The sequence below is a fragment of the Lissotriton vulgaris genome, chromosome 11 (genome assembly GCF_964263255.1).
Source record: "Lissotriton vulgaris chromosome 11, aLisVul1.2, whole genome shotgun sequence".
In the NCBI taxonomy this organism is placed as follows: domain Eukaryota; kingdom Metazoa; phylum Chordata; class Amphibia; order Caudata; family Salamandridae; genus Lissotriton; species Lissotriton vulgaris.
Window position 1 is genome coordinate 360251610 of NC_141699.1, and position 22433 is coordinate 360274042.

General features: G+C 44.4%; 1 protein-coding gene across 1 annotated transcript in view; it reads right to left on the reverse strand.

The window, feature by feature from the left end:
• The window catches only part of LOC147679776 (uncharacterized), a 275399-nt gene that overhangs the window by 120786 nt on the left and 132180 nt on the right, over window positions 1-22433 (reverse strand). The window contains exon 7 of the mRNA XM_086944753.1: window positions 4764-4845. Coding sequence (XP_086800879.1) covers window positions 4764-4845 — 82 coding nt within the window. The remainder of the gene's footprint in view (window positions 1-4763; window positions 4846-22433) is intronic.

Here is a 22433-nt window from a genome sequence, read left to right on the forward strand (position 1 = left end):
CTAAACATTCCCTCAGTAATGCGGGCACACTGGAAGCTGGCGAAGTAACCTCCAAGATGGTACTATTGTGCTCGTTATCCGGGGTGACAACAGGGATAGGCTCAGAAAGCGTCCTATTCTTGATGCGTTCAATAGAACGACAGCGGTCTGCCCGCCGCTCATCTAAGAATTGGTCTTTGGATCCCTCGGTCATGGCTTTAGTAAAATAATTGTCCAAGGTTCGGTTTAACGCACCCCCAATTTTGTCTGAACCAGAAGTAGCAGGACTGTTAGCAATTGCAGCCATAATCATATAATGTCAATAAAGCACCAATAATATAAGAGGATGCACTACTCACTCATTGGGTAGACAACAGCCAGGGGGTCTGGCCCAACCCAGTCTCCTCGGGCCTCTGAGGGCCTAAGAGGGCCCGCCCTTTGCCCGGGCTTAGCCCGGCTGGTCCAGCGCGCGTCCCGCGACGCGGAGGAAGCCCTGATGGTTTTAGCGCCTCCGGGCGCGGAAGTGGCTGTGTGTGTGGGCGGAACCCACCAGGGAATTCTGGGCGATGTAGTCCAGGTCCCGTTCCTCCCGCTCGGCGGCCGCTTGATGTTCCAACTGCGGCGGCGGGGAGGAACAGGGACACAGCACCAGGCTCCTTAAGGTGGTGTTATGCCAGGAACACCCCTACTAGCACTCCCAATACGGCTCCTGACGGCGGCGGTAATGTCAAAAAATGAAGAGACGGCAGCAGCCTCAAGGACGGGACACAGGTATCAGCTTGCAACAGAGCCTTTGGTTAGGGCACCACAATTTAGTCAGTCAGCCACACAGAATCCTCGATAGTATTAACATTAATAGAAGCTATAAGCAGTAGCGGCTGCTACTGGATGGGGGTGGTGAGCGGGTGAAGGTGGGAAAGAAAAAAAAGGATTTTCCTGGAACACCGCTCGCCACCTCTCTTCCGTCCTCTTCCTTCTTCCTGTCTCTAGTCCTGGCCGGTAGCAGGAAGCACCCAGGCACACAGGCTCCCCTGAGACAATCACAACACTGCCATGCAGCATTGTGATTGGTCTAAGCATGGTGGTTTGGCGCTCAGATGGGGACAGGGAGCCTGTGCATGCTCCTCATCAGGCTGTGTAATGCAGCCTGGTGGGGAACATGCAAAGTGCACATGACTGTTTGGCCGGCCCACGAGGGCCGGCCAAACAGTCATGCACACTTAGGGAGTACAAACCACTCCCTCTGGTCAGCCCCACCCCTCCACTTACTGCAATATGAAAATATGTTATCATTTATTTTTCCTTTTGAGCAGTAGGGCGAAGCTCCTGCCCCTTAGCGGAGGGGCCGCCACTGGCTATAAGACTTCTTGAGGCTTTAACTGACCAAACTTCAAGAATGTGGAGTGCAACCTGGGAAGGTCTATCAGCCAACAGCAGACAGAGTAGATGACTGGTTTTAGCACAGCATGATGGAATCTCCTTGTGCTCTGATCCATTTGCTGACGTTCCTTCGAAGTGGGATTTACGGCATAAGGAACAGGGAGAACGCCTGCTAGAAAAAGAGATCTGACAGTTTCAATTTGCGAGGAAACAAAACGTGCTTCAAATGAGATCTCTCTAAATTTAATGATGCCACAATTTGTGTTGGTCAACTTTGGGAAATATATTAGACTGATATCCTTAGTGTCTTGAAATTTCTTCTAATGAGATTATAGGCTGATTTTACAGATGCCAGACTGGGTAAACAATATTTGCAGTGCCATATGGAATTAAGAAAATATATCCCTGTACCATAAAGCTGAGAAGAGCTATTTTCAACTTCTCCCCGATCCCCTGCTGGACAGAAAATTTCCACCAGAAATGACACAGTCAATTTCATGATTAACTCTCAGGGGCAGCAGAGTTCTCTGATTGCTGCCTGCTGTTGCCGTCCAAGTGCCATGATGCGTGTGTGGTCTAAAGGCTGTGAAGCTCAGGAAGAACAGGGAATTCAGTGACTTCCTGTGGATTCACCTTCTGACTGAAAACATGCCCGTCTTAAATCCACTTGCCTGGTCGTGTACCACAAAAGCATAAGAAACTAAGAAACTCTTGCTACTCACAAATTGTGTGGTGCTTAGCTTGATAAGGCAATTACCCTGAAGATATTGAACAGATACCAGAAATACAAACCCTGTACAATTCCTCTGAGTCTTCTAAACCTTTATTTTTTCATTTGGACCAAAGTTTATCAAAAAAGCCTTCTTCTCAGCCAATCTGATGTTGTAGAGACATCACTAAATTTGGGGCGGCAATCATCAGTGGAGAGAGCTGATCCCCATGAGTACTTCTAGGGATCAAGGCACATTTTTCCACCGGTCACATACCCTAATTCCAAACCAGCCTTGCCAATTTATTGCTGTGCCTAATGCTTTCCCAGTGTGCTCCTAAAGAACCATAGAGATACTTACAGCTTAATTCCGAGTATTGAAGTAGCCTTGGGCTGGAGAATTTTAGAACTTGATCGATACATTTTTAGTCAGGTACAAAGGAGGAATACTTAGACTGTACTTAAATGATTAAACGATACAACTCAAACAATACTCATACAACACTTAGGTCCTTACTATAATCAGGATTACAAAATGAATGGAAATTGCCACACACTGGGATTTCCCACCATGCATTTTGACAGGGAAAAATGTAAAGTTTAAAGTTTTTTCCCTTTGAACGGCGACCACACATGGGATTACTGTTTTATCACCAATCCCAAAATGCAGAACTAGGAATGAGGCTGTGATACTGCACAGAGGAAATACTGGACACTAGGATACTGGTATTTATCAGGTGCAGTATATGCAGCGCAGGCACATAGACTGAGCTAGCCTAATAGCAGAAACATTCTAAGACAATAATAATAAAGTAAAGTCATTGTGTTGATTATGTTACCCTGGGAGAGTGGATTCACTATGCAAAAGCACACCCTTCACTACTGTAAGTACATAAAAAAATAAGATATTGCAAGATAAAACAAAGTATATAACACTGTGAGTCTAAAATCTGCAAAGACATCAGGACTGCCTTCTCAAAACATTGAAAACAGTAAACACAGTTTGTAGATTGCACCAAGATAACAGCAGGAAGTTATAGAAATACAAACCCACTAAAATAACACAGTAAGTATATTAAACAAATACAAAGACACAATTAGGAGATTACAAAGAATAGGACGAGGCATGACAAATGTCAGTGTAATACCTAAGGCTACATAAAATACTACACAAAAAGTGTCTGCTCACTGAGAGAGAGAACAGACTAAGGCCCACGTCATGGCCTTGATGGAGCGGACTTTCAGATTTATTTCTAAAAAGTTCGTGACAAATGAAACTCTCGTGATTTTTATTTTTACTAATGTGTGTTGCACGATTTATATGTTTACTGACTCAACCTAGATTAATATGCACCATCATGAACATGTGGGTTTAATCATTTGTGCTCTTGTTATGTTTGTCGTTTTGCTTTTGAATAATACATTTACTTTGTCTTTTGTTTGTTGTTTACTAACTGCAGCTGTTTTGGAAATAATAGCATGTGCTTCTTTAAATGTGCTTTTGTTTATGTATTGTCGTTTCATGTGTATATTTTTGTTTATTTGTTTGTTTACAAAACTAGGTAACTTAGCTAATGGGTTAAACTTAGTGGGAAAAGGGTGGGTAACAGAATAATTATTATTTCTTGAATTCATTATTGTCTTGTGTTTCTTTGCATACTAGACACTTTCATTGCATTGAATGCAAAAGGCTTGAGGCCTACTTCTAAAATGGATGACAGAAAAGCCTGACCAGAGTGAGCCTTGCACAGCTACGCAGGAATGAAAATAAATATCTTTCTACATTAATTCTTGGAGAGAGGCTTGCAAACAAAGGCTGTGTGGAAGTTCAGGACATTTGGTTCAATTTGTTCCTTGGTCAAGGCCGTACTTGTCGTTCGGCAGCGGAAAGACGGAAAAGCATGAGCGGACGAAGGAAGCTTTTGCTCAAATTAAATGTTACTTTCTTCGGAAGCTACCGGTGTCATACTCGTGAACAATAGTACTTTTGAAAGTGACTCTGGCTATGTGAGAGACGGAGGATGACCGCATCATACGACATCTAACAGCCAATGAGATTCAGTTCTGCTTGAATATTTGTATTATTTTAGTTAGTTTTAGATAGGAAAATACTTTAAGAATTGCCCCCTTGCTAAGAGCACTGTTCGATCAATCCTGTGCTCCAGAGACGCTGCCAGTTTTCCCTTTCATTCACGTAAGACTTTATTATTTAGCTTCCTTACAGGTCTCTTCTTTAGCTAAGTTAGGGAAATAGGCTATGGAGAAATAAATAAATAACTGTTTGAGTTTTTCTCATGCTGATGTTGGTTCATTGTATTACAATGACCTTTTGTGCCACTAATGATTTCTGATTGAAAATAAAATTACTAAATAAAGTTTAAGCTTTCTTTATGAAATAAAATTAATAAAGTGGATTTTTGAAATGACAAGCTGGTCTTGATCATTTCTTTACGTTACCATTAGTTAATCCATTGCCTTTATATGTGACTTAATTAATTTATGTGTTAGATTAAAATAATTAGGTCATATGATTCAGTAGGTCGTAAATACAAAATCTTGCAAAGAATGGGCCTAGTGATAAATTTATGAATAATAGTGAGTATCCTGGTGTAGAGATTATATATGAGACTGAATTTATTTAGACCCGCTGGATCAGCCTCATAGCACGTGAACCCTCACTTCATAATTGACTCACCTTCAGCAGCTCACTGGCAGACCAACGGCAAGTAGGCATCTTGGTCAGGCACTTCCGTAGGAAGTCCCTGAAATCTTCTGACCTAAGAGACATCCAGAAGCACAGATAAAGGTTTCAGAGTGGGAGATTTTACACCATACACCGAGCAGATGGGCCGCAAACAGCCAGTGTCCAAAGAACAGCTTTGAACATCATTCCTTTCTCTGTGCAGGCTCTTACTGTTGTTTCCCTGTCTCTCATAGCTTTTTTTTTTTTAAACATTTTTTTATTTGTGGGTATCACAGGCAGATTTAAACAGAATAAACAGAATGTTGTTGTACATAACTTCCAGTGTCTACAAAAATATTACATAAAGCAGTTTACCAAAACTTTTAAATAATAAGCAATACTCAGACGGGCATATAAATACAATACAGGGAGTATTTACACAAATAAATACGATCTTATCTAAATTAGAGTTAGACACAGCTTCAAATCAAGTTAATTAGTTTTGGATGTATAAAACAAGCCTCCTCATATTCTCTTTACTTTAATCATTGCTTTCACTCCTCTTTTTCTGGCTAGAGATAGCTCCATATGATGTATCTCTTTAACCAAACACCACCATTCATTCGCATTAGGTGCTTGATCAGCTATCCAAGCTCTAGCCAGGACTAGCCTTGCACATGCCAGCACAATAAAAATTAGATCTTGAAAAGGTGTAGGATTGGGCTGTATGCCTAACAGAATCATTTCAGATGTTAAAGGTGCATCAGTTAACAATTTCAATCTCAGTATCTTTCCTATACTGTCCCAGAACGAAACTAGCGCGGGACAAAGGACCAACATGTGTTCTAGATCAGCAGCCTGTAGGTGGCATTTTGGGCATTTGGTTCGATCATTAAAGGCATTATTCGGGGACCATTTGCTTATTTGTAGAGGAGTGTGATAAAGTTGACATATTGTTTTATATGCTTGCAGTTTTAAACTTGAAGAGTGGACTAGTGTATCAATTTTCTTTAAAGAGCTTGATATTTCATTCGAGGTGATACCTATGGGAAAGCATAAGGCCCATTTCTCAGCTATTTTTGGACACTCATCTTGTTTATTTTCATTAAGGCACTTATATCCCTCACTAATAGTTACTTTTTGGTTTTCCTCTCCCTTGTACAGGCATTGCCAGAAATCCGAATCCAGAATCTCTTTCAGTATTAATTTTCTTACAAGAAAATCACAAATTTGTACATATTTAAAATAAGTGTGTTCTGGTAGTTTATATAATAACCTTAATGTTTCGAACTCCAAAAAACCTGAAGAGCCGTAAAGATCCCCAAGTTTCAATATACCTTGACTCGCCCATATTTTACACCCAGAGTCGGAAAAAATGCTAGGTAAACCTGGGTTGTTCCATAGGCTTATAAGAGGATGATAACATGATAGCTTATTCTGATTCATAAGTGTCCTCCAAATGTTAATCATGTCCTTTGCGGTCTTGAACCTCACTCTTTTGAAGTAATTTGGGTCATTACTTCTAGCCAAAAACTGCAAGCATTCTGGCCCCAACATAAATTGATGGAAAAAGTATGGGTTGCTGGAATTAAACAAGCTCTGTAGCCGCCCCAAAAATGATGCAAAATAATATAATCGGAAATCTGGGAAGTTAAGCCCTCCTTTTATAAATGGGAGTTTCAGAGAGGAAAGTGCTCTTCTGTTCTTTTTATAACCCCAAATGAAGCTGCCCAGTATGCCGTCTAGTTTTCTGAAAAAGACTGTGTTTATTTTCAACGGTATACATCTAAATAAGTATAACATTTTTGGCAAAATGTTCTTTTTAATAAGGTTGATTCTCCCGATGAGATTTAAAGGTACCTTATGCCATTTTTTAAGGAGGGCCTCAGTTTCTATTAATAAAGCATCATAGTTCAGTAAAATAATTTCCCTTATATTAGATGTTAGCTTAATGCCTAGGTAGGTAGCAGCATAGCATACTCCCATTACAGGTATTTGCGGTTTGTAGTTGGCTATAATTTGGGTTTTGTCTAGGTTTATCTTATACCCCGAAACTTTTCCAAAGATTTCTGCCTCTTTAACTATACCTAACATGGATTCAGTCACATCGCTTGTATATACTGCCAGATCATAGGCGTATGCTGTTATTTTAAGAGAGTTTGCCCCAAATGTAAATGGTTTTATCATAACTTGAAGCTGTATGGCATTAATAAAAGGTTCCATAGAGAGGGCAAATAGAAGGGCTGATAAAGGGCAACCCTGCCGAGTTCCTCTTCTTATGGGAAATTTGGTAGAGAGTAGGCAGTCGTATCCAATTAATGCATTAGGTAAATAGTAAAGTGCTTTTATCTTTGTAATAAACTTGCTTTTAAGCCCCATTGCTTTCAAAACTGACCACAGGTAATCCCACCCCACTCGGTCAAAAGCTTTTTCAGCGTCAAGTAGTATAATACCGAGTGGGGTGGAGTTAGCTGTGGCCATGTCAAGCACAGTGATGGCCGTATTTACATGCTGTGTCGTATCTCTACCTGTTACAAAACCATGCTGATGTTTGCTAACCAATCTCGGCATAATAGGGGACAGTCTCAAGGCTAGTAATTTGGCAAACACCTTGGCATCAGCATTAATCAAAGAGATTGGGCGGTAAAATCCGCATTCCGTAGGAGTTTTATTCTTTTTTAAGAAAAATATACTTTTGGCGGTGTTCCAAGATGACGGGCCCCATCATCTGTAACAATCTGATTAATAACCAAACAAAGTACAGGCACGAGTTCTTCCCAACATAATTTATAAATTTCACTAGGGAGGGTGTCATCTCCGGCAGCCTTTCCAGATGGGAGGGAGAAAATGGCTAATTTTAATTCTTCCTCAGTATAGTCTTTTTCGAATCATTCTCCGATTGTCAGTTGTTTCTGATATAATTCTCCACCAGATCAATTGAGGGCACACTCTCAGGGGTATACAGCTTAGTGTAGTAATCAGCGAATTGCTGCAGTATCTTATTAGGTCGAGTATAAATAGTACCTTCTGTTCCTTTTATGCTCTTAATTAGAGAGGTGGCTCGTTCGTCGGCTATTTTATAGGCAAGTATCTTTCCTATTCTGTCACCGCTCTCATACTGTGTAATTTTATATTTGTGTAGTTTAGCAGTAACTTTATCTCTTAAGATTTTTCAGGCCACACCCGCATATTTAATGATTTCAAGGAGGCCGAACAATTTCTCGCATCATCAACAGCCGATCGCTAAAAATACCAGAAGTACTGCACTTTATTATTTAAAGAGACTTGATTGGTTATTTTGCTTCTCTTTTTTTTTTTTCTCTTTTTGCAAGTTGATACTATTGATACTATTATATGACTTTTTTCTCTACTCCGATACTTAAGTATGTATGATTGAATGCGGAGGGGGAGGATCGTTGGAGGGTCCACACTGTCTTGCTGCCCAACCAGCGGCAGCAGAAGATAGGGTTAGGCTTCCGGGTAGGTACAGGGTGGGGGGAGGGGGGAGGGACTTAGGTCTAGACCTGGGGGTGGTTGTGGGAGGGGAGTGGGGTTAATTAACAAGGGTATCGCAGGCAGGTACGAAATATTTACCGCCTTAGATGATTCTAGATCAGATTAACATAGATATTTATACCCAGGCGTTTCCTCTCTTTTTTGCAGAGGTTCAAAATTGTTGATTAATGTACAGCAAATGAGTTTTTGAATACCTAGTTCCAGTTTGCAAATTTATCAGCGTTTAACAGAAGTAAGTCGTACCGAAAAGGCCCCCTTGCATAACAAGTTAATTTGAGGTCTTTCCACCCTTATAGGTCACATAAATCAGTTAATATGTATAAATATGCGTGAGCCTAAGCTCTAAAATCATTTACGAATAGCATGTTCTTGTATACTAAGCTATCTAAAAATCGCTATTGTGACGCTAATGACTTAATTATTAGTCATATGATATCTCAATGATTATAAACGAAGGTTTACATGACGTAGTGTAAAAGGCAAAATTAATCTCGTGAACGCTGTGGTTCGGAAGTATTTCTTATGATGCCCAGCTGTCCAGCTGGCACACAATCAGACGTGATGCTTTATTGATAGCAGGAATTTTTTAACTTCTCCTTACACAGCTCTGGACAGACATCGACCTTTGAGTTTTTTTGATGACCTGATAAACAATGTAAGTCAGTTCTTTTTGACTTTTCTATAATATACATTCAGGATACTGTAATGAGTATCCAATGTAAATGCCTTGGGAGATATTTATGGAATATTTAGTATCCATACTTTTGTTAAAATTGCGTCAATCTGCCCAAAATACGACAATTGCATGGAACTTTATAAAATGAATATTAGGTCTGGCAATACAGCTGTCAATTTTTAGGATTTGTTACTTCAAGCTTATAAGGCATCGGTTTGACATCAGTTTGTTTATATGTTTAGACTATATTAATCTCAAACATTTATGTGACCATATAAGAGATGGCTATTAAATACCATATTCATCTCCTTTCAGCATAACTACACAGAAACAGGTACATCTACTGTGATGCTCAGATAATCATGCGAGACACACGGTCGTCATATCAGTCTCTTAATGGGACTGTTAAAACCTACTTGCACAATCACTGAAGTAAGTGACAAACAGTGGCGCCAAACCAAGATGGCCACACTGGTGTGAGGCTCTCGCTCGATCAAGCACATAACACCATCCTGAAGGTATCCTGATCCAAGCTATCCTCTCGGACACCGCATCATCGTGTCCTTGATAACCTCACGAACACAGCAATACCTCATTTGGCGGAAAAACCCGACGGACGGCTGAGTTGTTGGCCGGTGAGGGGAGAGCGGGAGGCGTGGCTGGTTCTCCGCTTGCTGGAGGGCGGACCGTCCCGCTGGGAGAGGCCGGTGATCCGCGGCCTGCGCGGCGCTGCGGGGGACGACCCTATCCCTCGCGGGTCACTGGATTCCGGAGCGGCCAGGCGGCCAGCCACTGCCACAGATATCGTGCAGCCTGAGGTGAGCCCCGTGTGTGTGGCTGTTACAGCGGAGAGCGACTGTGTCTGGCTCCCCTTCCCCGACCCTACCGGCGATCCTGGGCTTGGCGCTGTGATCCTGCGGTGGCCCGCTCCTGCTCGGAAAACACCGGTGCCTGCGGTGATTGCCCTGACGCTGGGGGGGGGGGGGGATCTACCTACCTCCCGGATCTGCCCGCACAGTATCTGCGCGTCCCCGCTGCACGCTGCTCGGCGGGAGGCCTAGCCACGCGATTCCCGGTGTTTGCGGCCTGCCCGGCTGCAGTTCAGAACGATACCAACACCTGCAACTACTTACCCGCCCCGCCTGGCCGCTTGTCGGGACCATCTCAGGGGAGGAAACCCTGACCCCTGTACTCCTTCACTGAAGGCCACCCGCGGCCTACCGCGAGGCCTCTTGGCGCCAAAACACACCGGGCTTTCTGGGCCACGGACGGACTCGGATTGCGGCTCCCCCCCTGGTCTGATGGTGCGATCACTGCGATCCCCCCCCCCCCCTCACCACTAGGCTGTAACTGCCCAACAACTCGCAGCTACAGGACGTGGCATATGGGCCGGAGTGTCTGAGGGCTGCCTCGGAGGATTGCGACGTGCACATTAGTGGGAGGCTCCGAGGGGATCCAGCTCTACAGTCTGCTTGTGGCTGTTACTCTGTGGCCTGGTGGCTCGGCTGGGATGAGACAAGGGACCGGACTCTCTACACCCTACCTTGGACACATCTACCCAGAGTCGCCTTCTGGCCATATTATTGCCTCCACATTGCGGATCCCTCTATGCCCTCACGGCTTCACTTTGCCTGCCCGCTCTCCCGCATGTTCTCCGGTCCGTATCGCTGCGCTGTAACCAGTGGCAGCGGGCCCGCCTGGGAAGAAGATCCTCCTTTGCCAGCTCCGGCCCCTTCGGAGTCAGTTGTGGTTTGTCTTGCATCTCCAGTTCTCTCCTCTGGGTGAGCCCGGCTTGTCGGATTTCGGAACACTCTGCGGTTGGGCCGATCAGCCCTTGCCTACTGACGTATATAAAGATCTTCCAGAGCCCTAGGGGACAACGAAGGTACACTGGTCCAGGCACCGTACACTCCCACCTTTCGCAACACGGGGAGTCTTCTTCTGGCTGCTCGAGCTCTCAGCTCACCCTTCAGCACTCTCCTCCCCTCCTTTCTGGAGCCTTGCCTTGCCCTGGCGGCTGCCTCTTCCACGGCGGCGCGAACGCCGAGGCGTAACATGGGCCGCAACGATGCCAAGCAGTCAAAAATTCCTTTCGAATCTAAGAAAACCCCCACGCCGCCGCCGGATGGGAAGGGCGGCCCCTCTTCTTCGACCCCCCCGGAGGATGACTGGAAGACTCTCTTGTTGGGCATGAAGCAGAGCCTGTCAACGATTGACTCCAAAATAGACACCATTAACATGCGCATGGACAGTGTTGTTGCCAAACTGGAACATCATGATACCCGTATAAAAGAGACTGAAGACCGGATCTCAACACTGGAAGATGGTGCCACGTCTAATGCCAGACAAGTCACGCAAATGGACAGGCTCCTCAAAATAATTGCGGAAAAGAACGAGGACTTGGAAGCGAGGTCTCGCCGTAATAACGTCCGCATTTTAGGCCTTGCAGAGTCCACCAACACAGGGAGGATGGAAATCTTTGTGGAAAACCTAGTGGTTGAGCTGTTTGGGAGAGAAGCCTTCTCATCGCACCTCATCGTGGAGAGAGCCCACAGGTCTCTTGCCGCGCGCCCCCCCCCCAGGAGCACAGCCGAGACCCATCATCGCTCGCTTCCTAAACTACAGGGACCGCGACGCTGTGCTGCGGCGGGCTCGAGAGCTGGGATCAGTGAACTATGGCAACGTAACACTATCCTTCTTCCCCGACTTCACCCCGACGGTGCAGGAAGCAAGACGTAAATTTGCTGGGGTTAAAAAGAAACTTCAAGCCCAGGAGATCCCTTACGCTATGCTCTACCCAGCGAAATTAAAGGTGTCTCATCAGGGGAAGCAACTAATTTTTCTCAATCCACAACAGGTAGAAGACTTTCTCAAGCAGCACAGGAAGGATCGGGCCAGGGAGGCAGCTGAGGAAAGGCGCTCCAGATCGCAATCGCCATTGTCCCAGCAGGATTAGGACAGTCTGCCATCTTAATGTAAGCGCTATCGCTGAACCTGCTCAGAACGCGACTGAACACCAATAGTTCTGGTGAGAAATAGTCTGTGAGTTATGATTCAATCCTGGGCTGATGTACCATGATCCCCTCCGGGTCGGTGAACAGATGCAATCTGATCTTCTTGGGACCGCCCACTGTAAATCCCGGTGAGGTACCTGCACTGCTTTAAGACTTATGGGTCATTGATATATTGGAGTGCTTGATCACCCACCTCCGTCCCGCGCAGTCGACTGGGTATAGACCTGGTTGCCAGTGGGTGTAAGTAGGGAGGTGGAGGGTGGGTCTGGCGCCCCTAGGTTACGTCCCCAATGGGCGATCCCCTAAGCAACTCTTCCCTCTTTAGGGTAAGAGCAATGGTACTATTTGGTTTAGTTTTGGGAATGTTAGAGTATAGGGAGGGGGGGAGGGCACTGAGTACCCGGCCTGTTGGGGTTGCCGGTGTGGGAGGGCGAACACATTGCTTTAAGACTGTCCCCATTAATACGCCAGCTGCAACTGTTCCGCATAGACCATCTCTTGTTGGAAAGCTACTAATTATCCGGCTAGTTGGGGCAGCCGGCATAAGGGTGTATAGAGTCTGTCCTCATTCTGTCAGCACAGTTGCGGCAGAACTACCAGGGGCAGGGGGGATTAATAGGTTGTCATTGAGTAATAATCATGTTAGAAGTTTTACTGATGTCTGTCTGAAGCTGATTGCTACGTACGCATGTCACATTTATCTTTTACTGTGGGAATGGGAGACGTAACAATTACACAGCCAGCCCATCAAATTCAGCTAATGTCATGGAATGTACGTGGATTGAATAACCCAAGAAAGAAACGACAAATACTGGGGTACTTGGATAGGCAGGGAGTGTCTATTGCCATGCTGCAAGAAACGCACTTGCTGCCAAATGGGTCCCCCTTATTCGCATCTAGATGGGCCTCCAGCAGGGTGTTTTCATCTTATTCAAATTACTCTAGAGGGGTCACAATTTTGGTGAAGAAAAATGTGGGGTTTACCCCGACAGGTACTGAAGCAGATTCGGGTGGCAGATACTGCATGGTCTGGGGTAAGTTACACACCCATACTGTACTTTTTGCCTGCTATTATGGCCCTAACACAGATGACCCTACTGCACTCCTCACTATGTGGGGCAAAATCCAAACTTTGGGCATAGCCCATGTGGTACTGGGGGGAGACTTCAACACTGCCTTGCGGCCCGCAATGGACAGATCCAACCCCCAGCCGGTTCACTATACCCATGCACAACGTACTCTATCGGGCTTGGTCGACGACCACCATTTGATAGACACGTGGAGGCACTCGCACCCTTCTCTGCTGCAGGGCACACACTTCTCCGCAGTCCATTCCACCTGGGCACGCATTGACTATATTTTCGTTTCGGCGGGACTCACCCCGTGGGTGAGCAAGACTCTGCACTTGGCTCGAACATTCTCCGACCACTCCCCAGTCCTCCTTTCACTGCGCATTCCCCTTGACGTCTCTCCTTACTTGAGCTGGCGCCTCAACCCTGCGCACCTCACAGACTCGGCCTTTAGGGCAGACCTAGAGCAAGACTTAACAGATTTCTTTGATCGCAATATTGACTCGGTCTCTAGCTTTACTACAGTTTGGGAAGCCTTTAAAGTTACGGTGAGGGGGTGGTGTATTTCCAAGGGGGGCGGAGTCCTTAAATCCCTTCGGGGGGAACTACGCAAGATAGAAGCAGAAATTCGTACTCTCGAACAGGCTGTCTCCCACAGATCACAGGGGAGGGAGGATCTGGCTCGGCCCAGGGAAAAAGTTAATGAGTACACTGTAGCTGCCGAGAAAGAATGTAAATTCCTGGGGAAACCTTACACAGCACGCAGTTATGGAGAGGGGGATAGACCTGGTAGGGCGCTCGCTTCTGCTATTAGACCCCCCAGACACCACAATTATGTTACCACCTTGCTGGATGAACAGGGTACACCACAAAGGGACCTCCCCGGGCAACTACACGTCCTTACTAATCATTACAAAACACTGTACACCTCCCACAGACAGACAGCTCTTGACTTGCGCGCGTACCTTGATGACACTGCCATTGCATGGCTAGGCCCGACCCAACAGAAGTTTTTACACCACGAACTGGAACTGGACGAAATAAAAGACGCTATTATGTCCATGAAATCTGGTAAGGCTCCGGGGTCAGATGGCCTGCCAATAGACTTTTATAAAACCTTCATCCATGTGCTGGCCCCCATACTGAAGCGGGTATACTATTCAGCCCTGGAGGATGGCATCATGCCACTTAGTATGCGCGAAGCCCTAATAACGTCCCTGTTGAAGCCGGGCAAACCACCGGAGCACTGTGACTCATACAGACCCCTATCATTATTGAACACTGACGTCAAAATACTGGCGAAGGTCCTGGCAACTCGACTGAACCTCCTGATGGAGCGTCTGGTCCTTCCGGACCAAGCGGGCTTTGTCCCGAACCGCGCTACTTCCCATAACCTTCGTACATTGCAGGCTGTACTGCAAGATATTGACCCTAATTGTGAGGCAGCGGCGGTCTTCCTAGACGCCACTAAAGCTTTCGATTCCCTGGAGTGGGACTACCTGCTGTCGCTACTGGAACGTATGGGAACTCCCTTTAACTTTATAGACTGGATCAGGCTCTTATATCACAAACCGCATGCTGCAGTGCTCTTGAACGGATCCCGCTCGGCCCCCTTTGAAATTCATAGAGGAACTCGGCAGGGGTGCCCACTCTCCCCGGTCCTCTTTGCAATAGCTATTGAGCCTCTAGCGGCCAAGCTCCGACAACATCATAACCACCGCTCCCTGATCTACCCGGAGCGTCAACTGCTCATTTCATTGTATGCAGACGATATTACTCTATATATCCACAAACCGCGGGAAAATCTGAACCCTCTTCTGCGCGAGATCACTAAATTCGGAGCCATAGCGGGAATACAGATAAATTGGTCAAAGTCCGCTCTGTTCCCCCTAACAGACAAAACCCTGCAGTTCCCTCTCGACTACCCCCTGCTGTGGGAAAATGACGAGATAAAATACTTGGGCATCAACATCACCAGGGACCGTGAGGCCCTAATTAGGGCGAACTATGGTACGGTCCTCGACAAGCTGGCTGACAGTGTAACTAAATGGATCCACCTCCCGTTATCTATGGCTGGGCGTATATCGCTGATTAAGATGGTGATCCTCCCTAAGATGCTATACCTCTTTACTAATATCCCATATAGCCCGGGCTCATACTTTTTCCGCGCCCTAGATTCCCAGCTGTCGAGACTTATTTGGGGAGGGAAACAGGCCAGGATGGGGCTACGGACACTCATGTTGCCCTACCACCAAGGTGGATTCGACGTCCCGAACTTTCAAATATACTATGACTGTGCTCAGGGCCACTTTGCCGCGTACTGGCTCCACCCGCCTCCCTTCATGGCTCACCTTGCCGTAGAAGATGGATACATGAGACCTGAAAAGCCTTCGGGATACCTATATTCGGCAGCCCGAATAACTGATCGAGACCCCACCACAGTGGACTGCACGGTGCACGCCTGGCGTAGGATAGCAGACCGCATGGAGGTTGCCTTCCTATACTCCCCACGCATGAGTCTTGCCCATGACCCTAGGTTAAGTGTATCCCGTGAAGAAATTGGCCGCAAAATGCTTACCAAACTAGCGCTTCATACATGGGGGGACCTTTACATACAGGGACAATTTCGCAACGCGGCTCAGTTCTTTGGGGACCACTTGCCCTCGGTCATGGATACATTCCTGTACACGAGGCTGCGACAAAATATGAAGGCAGTCACCCCCAACTTCCCAGTAGAGCCTGAAGTCATGGCTCCCCTACACGCTCTTCTCCACACTGACACACCGAAGCACGTAGTTTCCATGCTATATAAGCACGCATATGCCGCCTCCACACCCCCATCCATTAGAGCGAGACATGACTGGGACGAAGATCTGGATGCCCCACTTTCTGATGACCAATGGGAGGAAAGCTGCTCACACACGAACATAGTGACAGGTAATGCTCGCCTCAGGCTGGTACATTTTAAATTCCTCCATCGTCTCTATTACACCCCCGCCAGGCTGTGCCGGTTTGGGCTGCGGGATAATGACAGATGCCTTAGATGTCACCAGACGGGTGCTGACTTCATTCACTTGGCTTGGTCATGCCAAGCAGTCGCCGCGTACTGGGTGGAGATCTTTGACGCCATGTCTGAAATGATAGGGATTACAGTTGCACCTTGTCCCAAAATTGCTCTCCTAGGCCTCTCCCCCCCGTCGCTAAAAAAAACCCGGAAATTCTTCGCGCTGGGCTTCATGCTTGCAAAACGGCACGTAGCCTGCAGATGGGGCCGGGGACGTGCTCCTAAATTCAAGATATGGCTGACCACCATGTCCACTTGGCAGGACCAACTACACAACTACGCTGAACTATTACCTCACAAATCACGTCCCAGAGATCTCTGGGGCCCTCTCACAGCCTATCTACTTAAAGCCCAGGGCGATGATGAATCCGAGACGGACCATCAATAAGCTGCAGGCCAGGTTGCTCTACCCCTTGTACCAAATGGTGCGTCTTCTCTACGCCCGTAAGATGCTACTTGATTCCTTCCCTTACTCTGGAACCACACTCCCCCCCACCCCCATCCAAGTACATTACATGATGCACTGTACCGGGCCCTGGGGTGGTATGGGTCGCGAGCCCGGTAGTGACGTTCCGTCTTACTGCGTCACATTACATCCATACCGAACTATCAAGTTGCGCTCTGGCTAAGCTCCCGGCCCGAGTGGAAGACACTCCCCACTTGCCATACTCTACATGATACATGACATTCAGATGCGTTGCGATCTCTCCAGCCACAGACGTAGACACAGACTACACCTATTCCCCCCCCACAACACAAATGCTTGTCATCCGGCGGCAGAGTGTGCTCACTCCAATTCCAGCCTGCTCCCGGTCCGGGGCAGCATTACATTCTCGCTCTGCGCTAAAATGTCCTCCGTACCACATACTACGTATGGTGGATACACTGTGGGTGGGACTGACCACATTGCTTTCACTGTTCACTATGCATTGTTTGTTTTAGAGAACAAAAGTTTGAAAAGTGACCTCAAATGTTCAATGTTTGAAAACTGCCCAGTAGTTTGATTGCGAAATAACATCTCCTTTGACAGCTTCAACCACTTTGTATCGCGGCCGGCCCAAATGGGTTGTAGGCGACATGCTGTGTACCTTCCTCCCCAGACAGTACCTGTTGGTTATGACACCGCTTGTTGTTGCTGCCGGCCTGCACTCACAGGTTGTAGGCGTAAAAGCTGTGTATCTCTTACTTGCCTCTAATAAAGGTCACAAAAAAAAAAAAAAAAAAAGTAAGTGACAAACAATGTTGTAGACTTACTCATTCTGTTATGAACCATATTAACTTAAATTGGTGAAAGTGAAGATCTCCTGACTCACTTATTTATAAAGTCTTCTCTCGTCTGTAAATAGGGCACTATTCTGCTCCATTCTTTCTCACACGGGTGATATTTCATTTTATTCAAATTGTTTCAAAGTGTACATGGTAACAGTTGCACTTTTCATGTTCATTTCAGGGGCCAAACATTCTTTTATTTAAAGTCCTGAAGATGGTCTAATGGACGCAAGCCGGAAATAGACCGAAACGTCGAAATTCCCACAGTTTTCTACTTCATCTGTGTATAACTGATTTAGAAAAGGTGGTCACAATAGTGATTAGGAAGAACACTTATTTGTACTAAGCAGTAACGTCCGGTGTTATTGTGCTTTGAAATGTTTTTGTTATCCCCTTTTTTTATAAAAAAAACTATTTTTGCAATATTATAAAACACTTTTGAAAATATACACCTGTGTGCTAGTATTTTTCTTTTGGTTATGGAAGAATAATACATGTTGAAATAATTGTGAATAATATTATTTGTCATAGTTGTTTAGAGACAAGCAAATTGAGACAGCCTGTCCAAAGTAAACTGACTAACTATGTGAAATATCTACCGAAATAAATTCCTCCTTAGCCCGATGGAACGCCTGTGCACTAGATGCAAGACCAGAGACACAAGCAATGTTAGGCAGGTGGGGTAGCGTGTCTGTTCCAGGTGGGCCTTGCAGGATGCACCTGTGCAGCTCCTGCTCTCAGCTAAGGTGGAATGGCCATCAGGCTCTGCTATTGGCATTAGCAGGCTGACCCTCTGCAAACTGAACAAGCAAGGTAGAGTCAGAGGTGACCCGGAACCCTCCTACTGGCTTGAGCCCAAACCCTTCCACCTATTTTACTGGGAGGGTGGGTGCCAGTCAGAAGTTCTATATTACAAAAAAACATGTACATTGTTGTTTATGGCTACTTTACTTTTGATTGAATAAACCCGCTACCGTAGTGAAGCTTATAAATACCACTGCAGTGGATAGTGTAAAGCAGGTGTAGGGTGAGGAAATAAATGGAACGAGGGAGCACGAAAGAAGGATGGATGGATGGATAGATGAATGGAGACGCGATGGACACATGATGGATTATTTATTTATTTATTTATTATTAAGATTTGTAAAGCGCGTACGTATGCCCGTGGGCATCTTGGTGCTAAGATTACTGTTAGGATCTCTGAGGTGGCCGCAAAGTGGCAAAAGGACTTATTACTGGTTAAACAACCACGTCTTCAGCAGTTTCCGGAACTGGAGAAGGGATTGACTCAATCTAATAGTTAACGGAAGCGAGTTCCAGAGTCTGGCTGCTGTCACTGTGAAGCGCTTGTCTCCCCAAGTAGCTGTCCTGGTACGGGGTACTGCAAGTAGATGCTGTGACATAGATCTCAATTGTCTAGATGGACAGTAGGTAGTAAGCTGTTCTCGCAGGAACATTGGGCCTTGGTTATGGATGGCCTTAAATGTCAGACAGAGGGATTTAAATTTAATTTGGTTTCTGATTGTTAGCCAGTGGTAGTTTCTGATGGTATGGCTGATAGATTTAAATTTAGGGGTCCTGGATAGTACTCTTGCTCCCGCATTTTGAATCATTTGCAGCTTGGAGATTACCCGGTTTTGTGCATTGGCAAATAGGCCATTGCAATGGTCTAAAGAGGAGAGCACGAGGGTGCTCACCACTGTTTTGCCAGCACTTTCCGAGAGATATGGGATGATTTTTCGTATAAGCCTGAGTTTGTGATGGGCGTTTGCCGCGGTTTGGTTAGCATGTGCCACAAAGTTGAGCTTCTCGTCAAAGACTATTCCCAAATTTCTGACCCTTGCTACTGGTACTGGTACGGCTCCCACGGATGAGGGCCACCATTCTGCTGACCATAGAGGGGAGATCTTCCCGAAGATAACTACCTCCGTCTTCTCGGAGTTCAACCTAAGGCAGTTGGTGTTCATCCAGTCTTTGATTGCTGACATGCCTTCCTGAAAGCGTGCTGCCACCTGTTCTCCATTGTTATTTATGGCAAGCACCAGCTGGGTGTCATCGGCATAGGAGGTAAGGCTCATCTGGTATGATTTAATAACCCTAGCTAAGTCCGACACATAAATGTTAAATAGTGTCGGACTTAGAGATGAGCCTTGAGGAACAGCACATGGCAAGGCAAGTTCTGGTGATTTAAAAGGTCCCAGCGTCACTGCTTGTGTGCGGCTGGACAGAAGGGGAGAGAAGGGGATGTAAAGAATGATGGGTGGATAAAGGAATGATTTAGAGAAGAATGGATGGATTATCAAAAGAAGGCAGGAAGGAAAAACAAGGTAGATCGATAAATGGATGGAGAGAAGGAATGGGGGATGACTAGAGAGAAATATGGATAGAGGGAAAAATGCAGATGGATTGATGGTTAACAATGGGATGAAAAAAGAATGGACAAAAGACAGCAAGAAGAATAGAAAGAAGGGTGTATGGTGGGAAAAGACAGAATTAAAAAAGAAAACATGACAAAATAGAAATAAGGAGGAAGAGCAAGAAGAAGAAAAAAAGGAAAAGAATGGCAAGAACAAAAAAGGAAAGAAAGAAGGAGCAAAAGATGGAAAAGTGCAAAGGGACAAAGATAAACAAGGAAGGATGGAAACAAGGAAAAATGAATTAAAGGAGGATGGTAACATGGAAACAAAAGAAAGAAAGGAGAAGAAGAGATAGACATATAAAGAATGCAAGAAAAGGGTGGAAAGAAAAATTAAGATGGAAAAGGAGTAAGTAGTAAAGAAGATAAAAGATGAACAGACATTATGGTGTAAACAAACACTGAAAGATGGAATCAAGGAGAGAAATATGAAAAAAAGACAAATTAAACGAAAGATGTGATAAAAAGATGGAAATAAAGAAAATACCAAATATATGAAGGCAGATATGAATGAAAGAAAAATGAAAGATTCAAGAGACATAGGAAAAACGATTAAAAAAAGATGTGAGAAATATGGAAAGAAGATAAGTAAGCATTAGCGTACAAGAGCACCTCCAAAATGGCTATCATTCTCTCAGGGAAGCAACCCCTAAATGAGTGTTGCTTGACTCTTTCGCTCACTTATTGTCATTTAGGATATAGTTCAAAGTACGGGGCATTTTTTTTTGGGGGGGGGGATGTTGGGAAGGTTATGTACTCTGCAAGGTGGACAGTTGTGTTCCCCAGCCTATAGTGTCCAAATGCAAGTATCTGGCTTTCTGTTTTTTTATTTTAGCCTTAGTCTTACGGTAGGGTGTTAAAATATCGAGTACAAAAATATAGCTGACATAAATATAGTTGTAAAAATATCGTTTACAAAAATATCGACACCCTATACTTAAACAGGTAAGTACATAAATATCTACTCAAAAATATCGTTGTAATTAATATAGATGTAAAAAATATCGACTTTTTAAATTAATTAAAATTACATTAAATAATAAATAAATATAAGTACTATTAACAAAATACATTACATTACTTTTATTGTTTAACTATTTAAAACAAATTAACTGCACTTTTTCATTATAAATTGAATAAATGTGTACATATACATATATTTTACACATTACTTTATATAACAACAATAATACATACTTACAATTAAAATATACAATATATTATTAGTTAAAACATTTGATAGCGTAGGTGTAAAAATTACTATTCCCACTCCAGAGGGTGCAACAGTAGGGAAAGCGTTGGATAGCGTAGGGGTAAAAATTACTATTCCCACTCCAGAGGGTGCAACAGTAGGGAAAGCGTTGGATAGCGTAGAGGTAAAAATTACTATTCCCACTCCAGGGGGTGCAACAGTAGGGAAAGCGTTGGATAGCGTAGGAGTAAAAATTACTATTCCCACTCCAGAGGGTGCAACAGTAGGGAAAGCGTTGGATAGCGTAGGGGTAAAAATTACTATTCCCACTCCAGAGGGTGCAACAGTAGGGAAAGCGTTGGATAGCGTAGGGGTAAAAATTACTATTCCCACTCCAGAGGGTGCAACAGTAGGGAAAGCGTTGGATAGCGTAGGGGTAAAAATTACTATTCCCACTCCAGGGGGTGCAACAGTAGGGAAAGTGTTGGATAGCGTAGGAGTAAAAATTACTATTCCCACTCCAGAGGGTGCAACAGTAGGGAAAACGTTGGATAGCGTAGGGGTAAAAATTACTATTCCCACTCCAGAGGGTGCAACAATAGGGAAAGCGTTGGATAGGGTAGGGGTAAAAATTACTATTCCCACTCCAGGGGGTGCAACAGTAGGGAAAGCGTTGGATAGCGTAGGAGTAAAAATTACTATTCCCACTCCAGAGGGTGCAACAGTAGGGAAAACGTTGGATAGCGTAGGGGTAAAAATTACTATTCCCACTCCAGAGGGTGCAGCAGTAGGGAAAGCGTTGGATAGCGTAGGGGTAAAAATTACTATTCCCACTCCAGAGGGTGCAGCAGTAGGGAAAGCGTTGGATAGCGTAGGGGTAAAAATTACTATTCCCAATCCAGGGGGTGCAACAGTAGGGAAAGCGTTGGATAGCGTAGGGGTAAAAATTACTAAATGTATTTAGTCATTTATAAAATAACAAATATTTTTATTTATTTATTTAATCATTGATTAAATAATTAATCAATTAAAATGTAATTAATTTACTACATTTTCACTATAAAATTCCAGTACACACACCTAAATTTAATTTAAAAATTAACATAATTAATTACATAATTATTAATCAATTAACTAATTGAAATTAATTAACTATTATTTATTACACTATTTATAAGCATTTAAAACATTAATTAATCTATTATTTTATTATATTTAAATTACTTCCCACCCTACTCCCCTATAAACCCACAACCCGCTACGGAACTATTAATACTAAATTCAACATAAAATACATTAACTAATAAAATACTACAAAATATACTATTTTGACTACAAATACTCATTAAATACACTACATTACTTATAATTATTTAAAAAACGATATTTTTGTAAACTATGTTTTTGTAAACGATATTTTTTACAACTATATTAATGTAATCGATATTACTTACCTGTCTGTCGA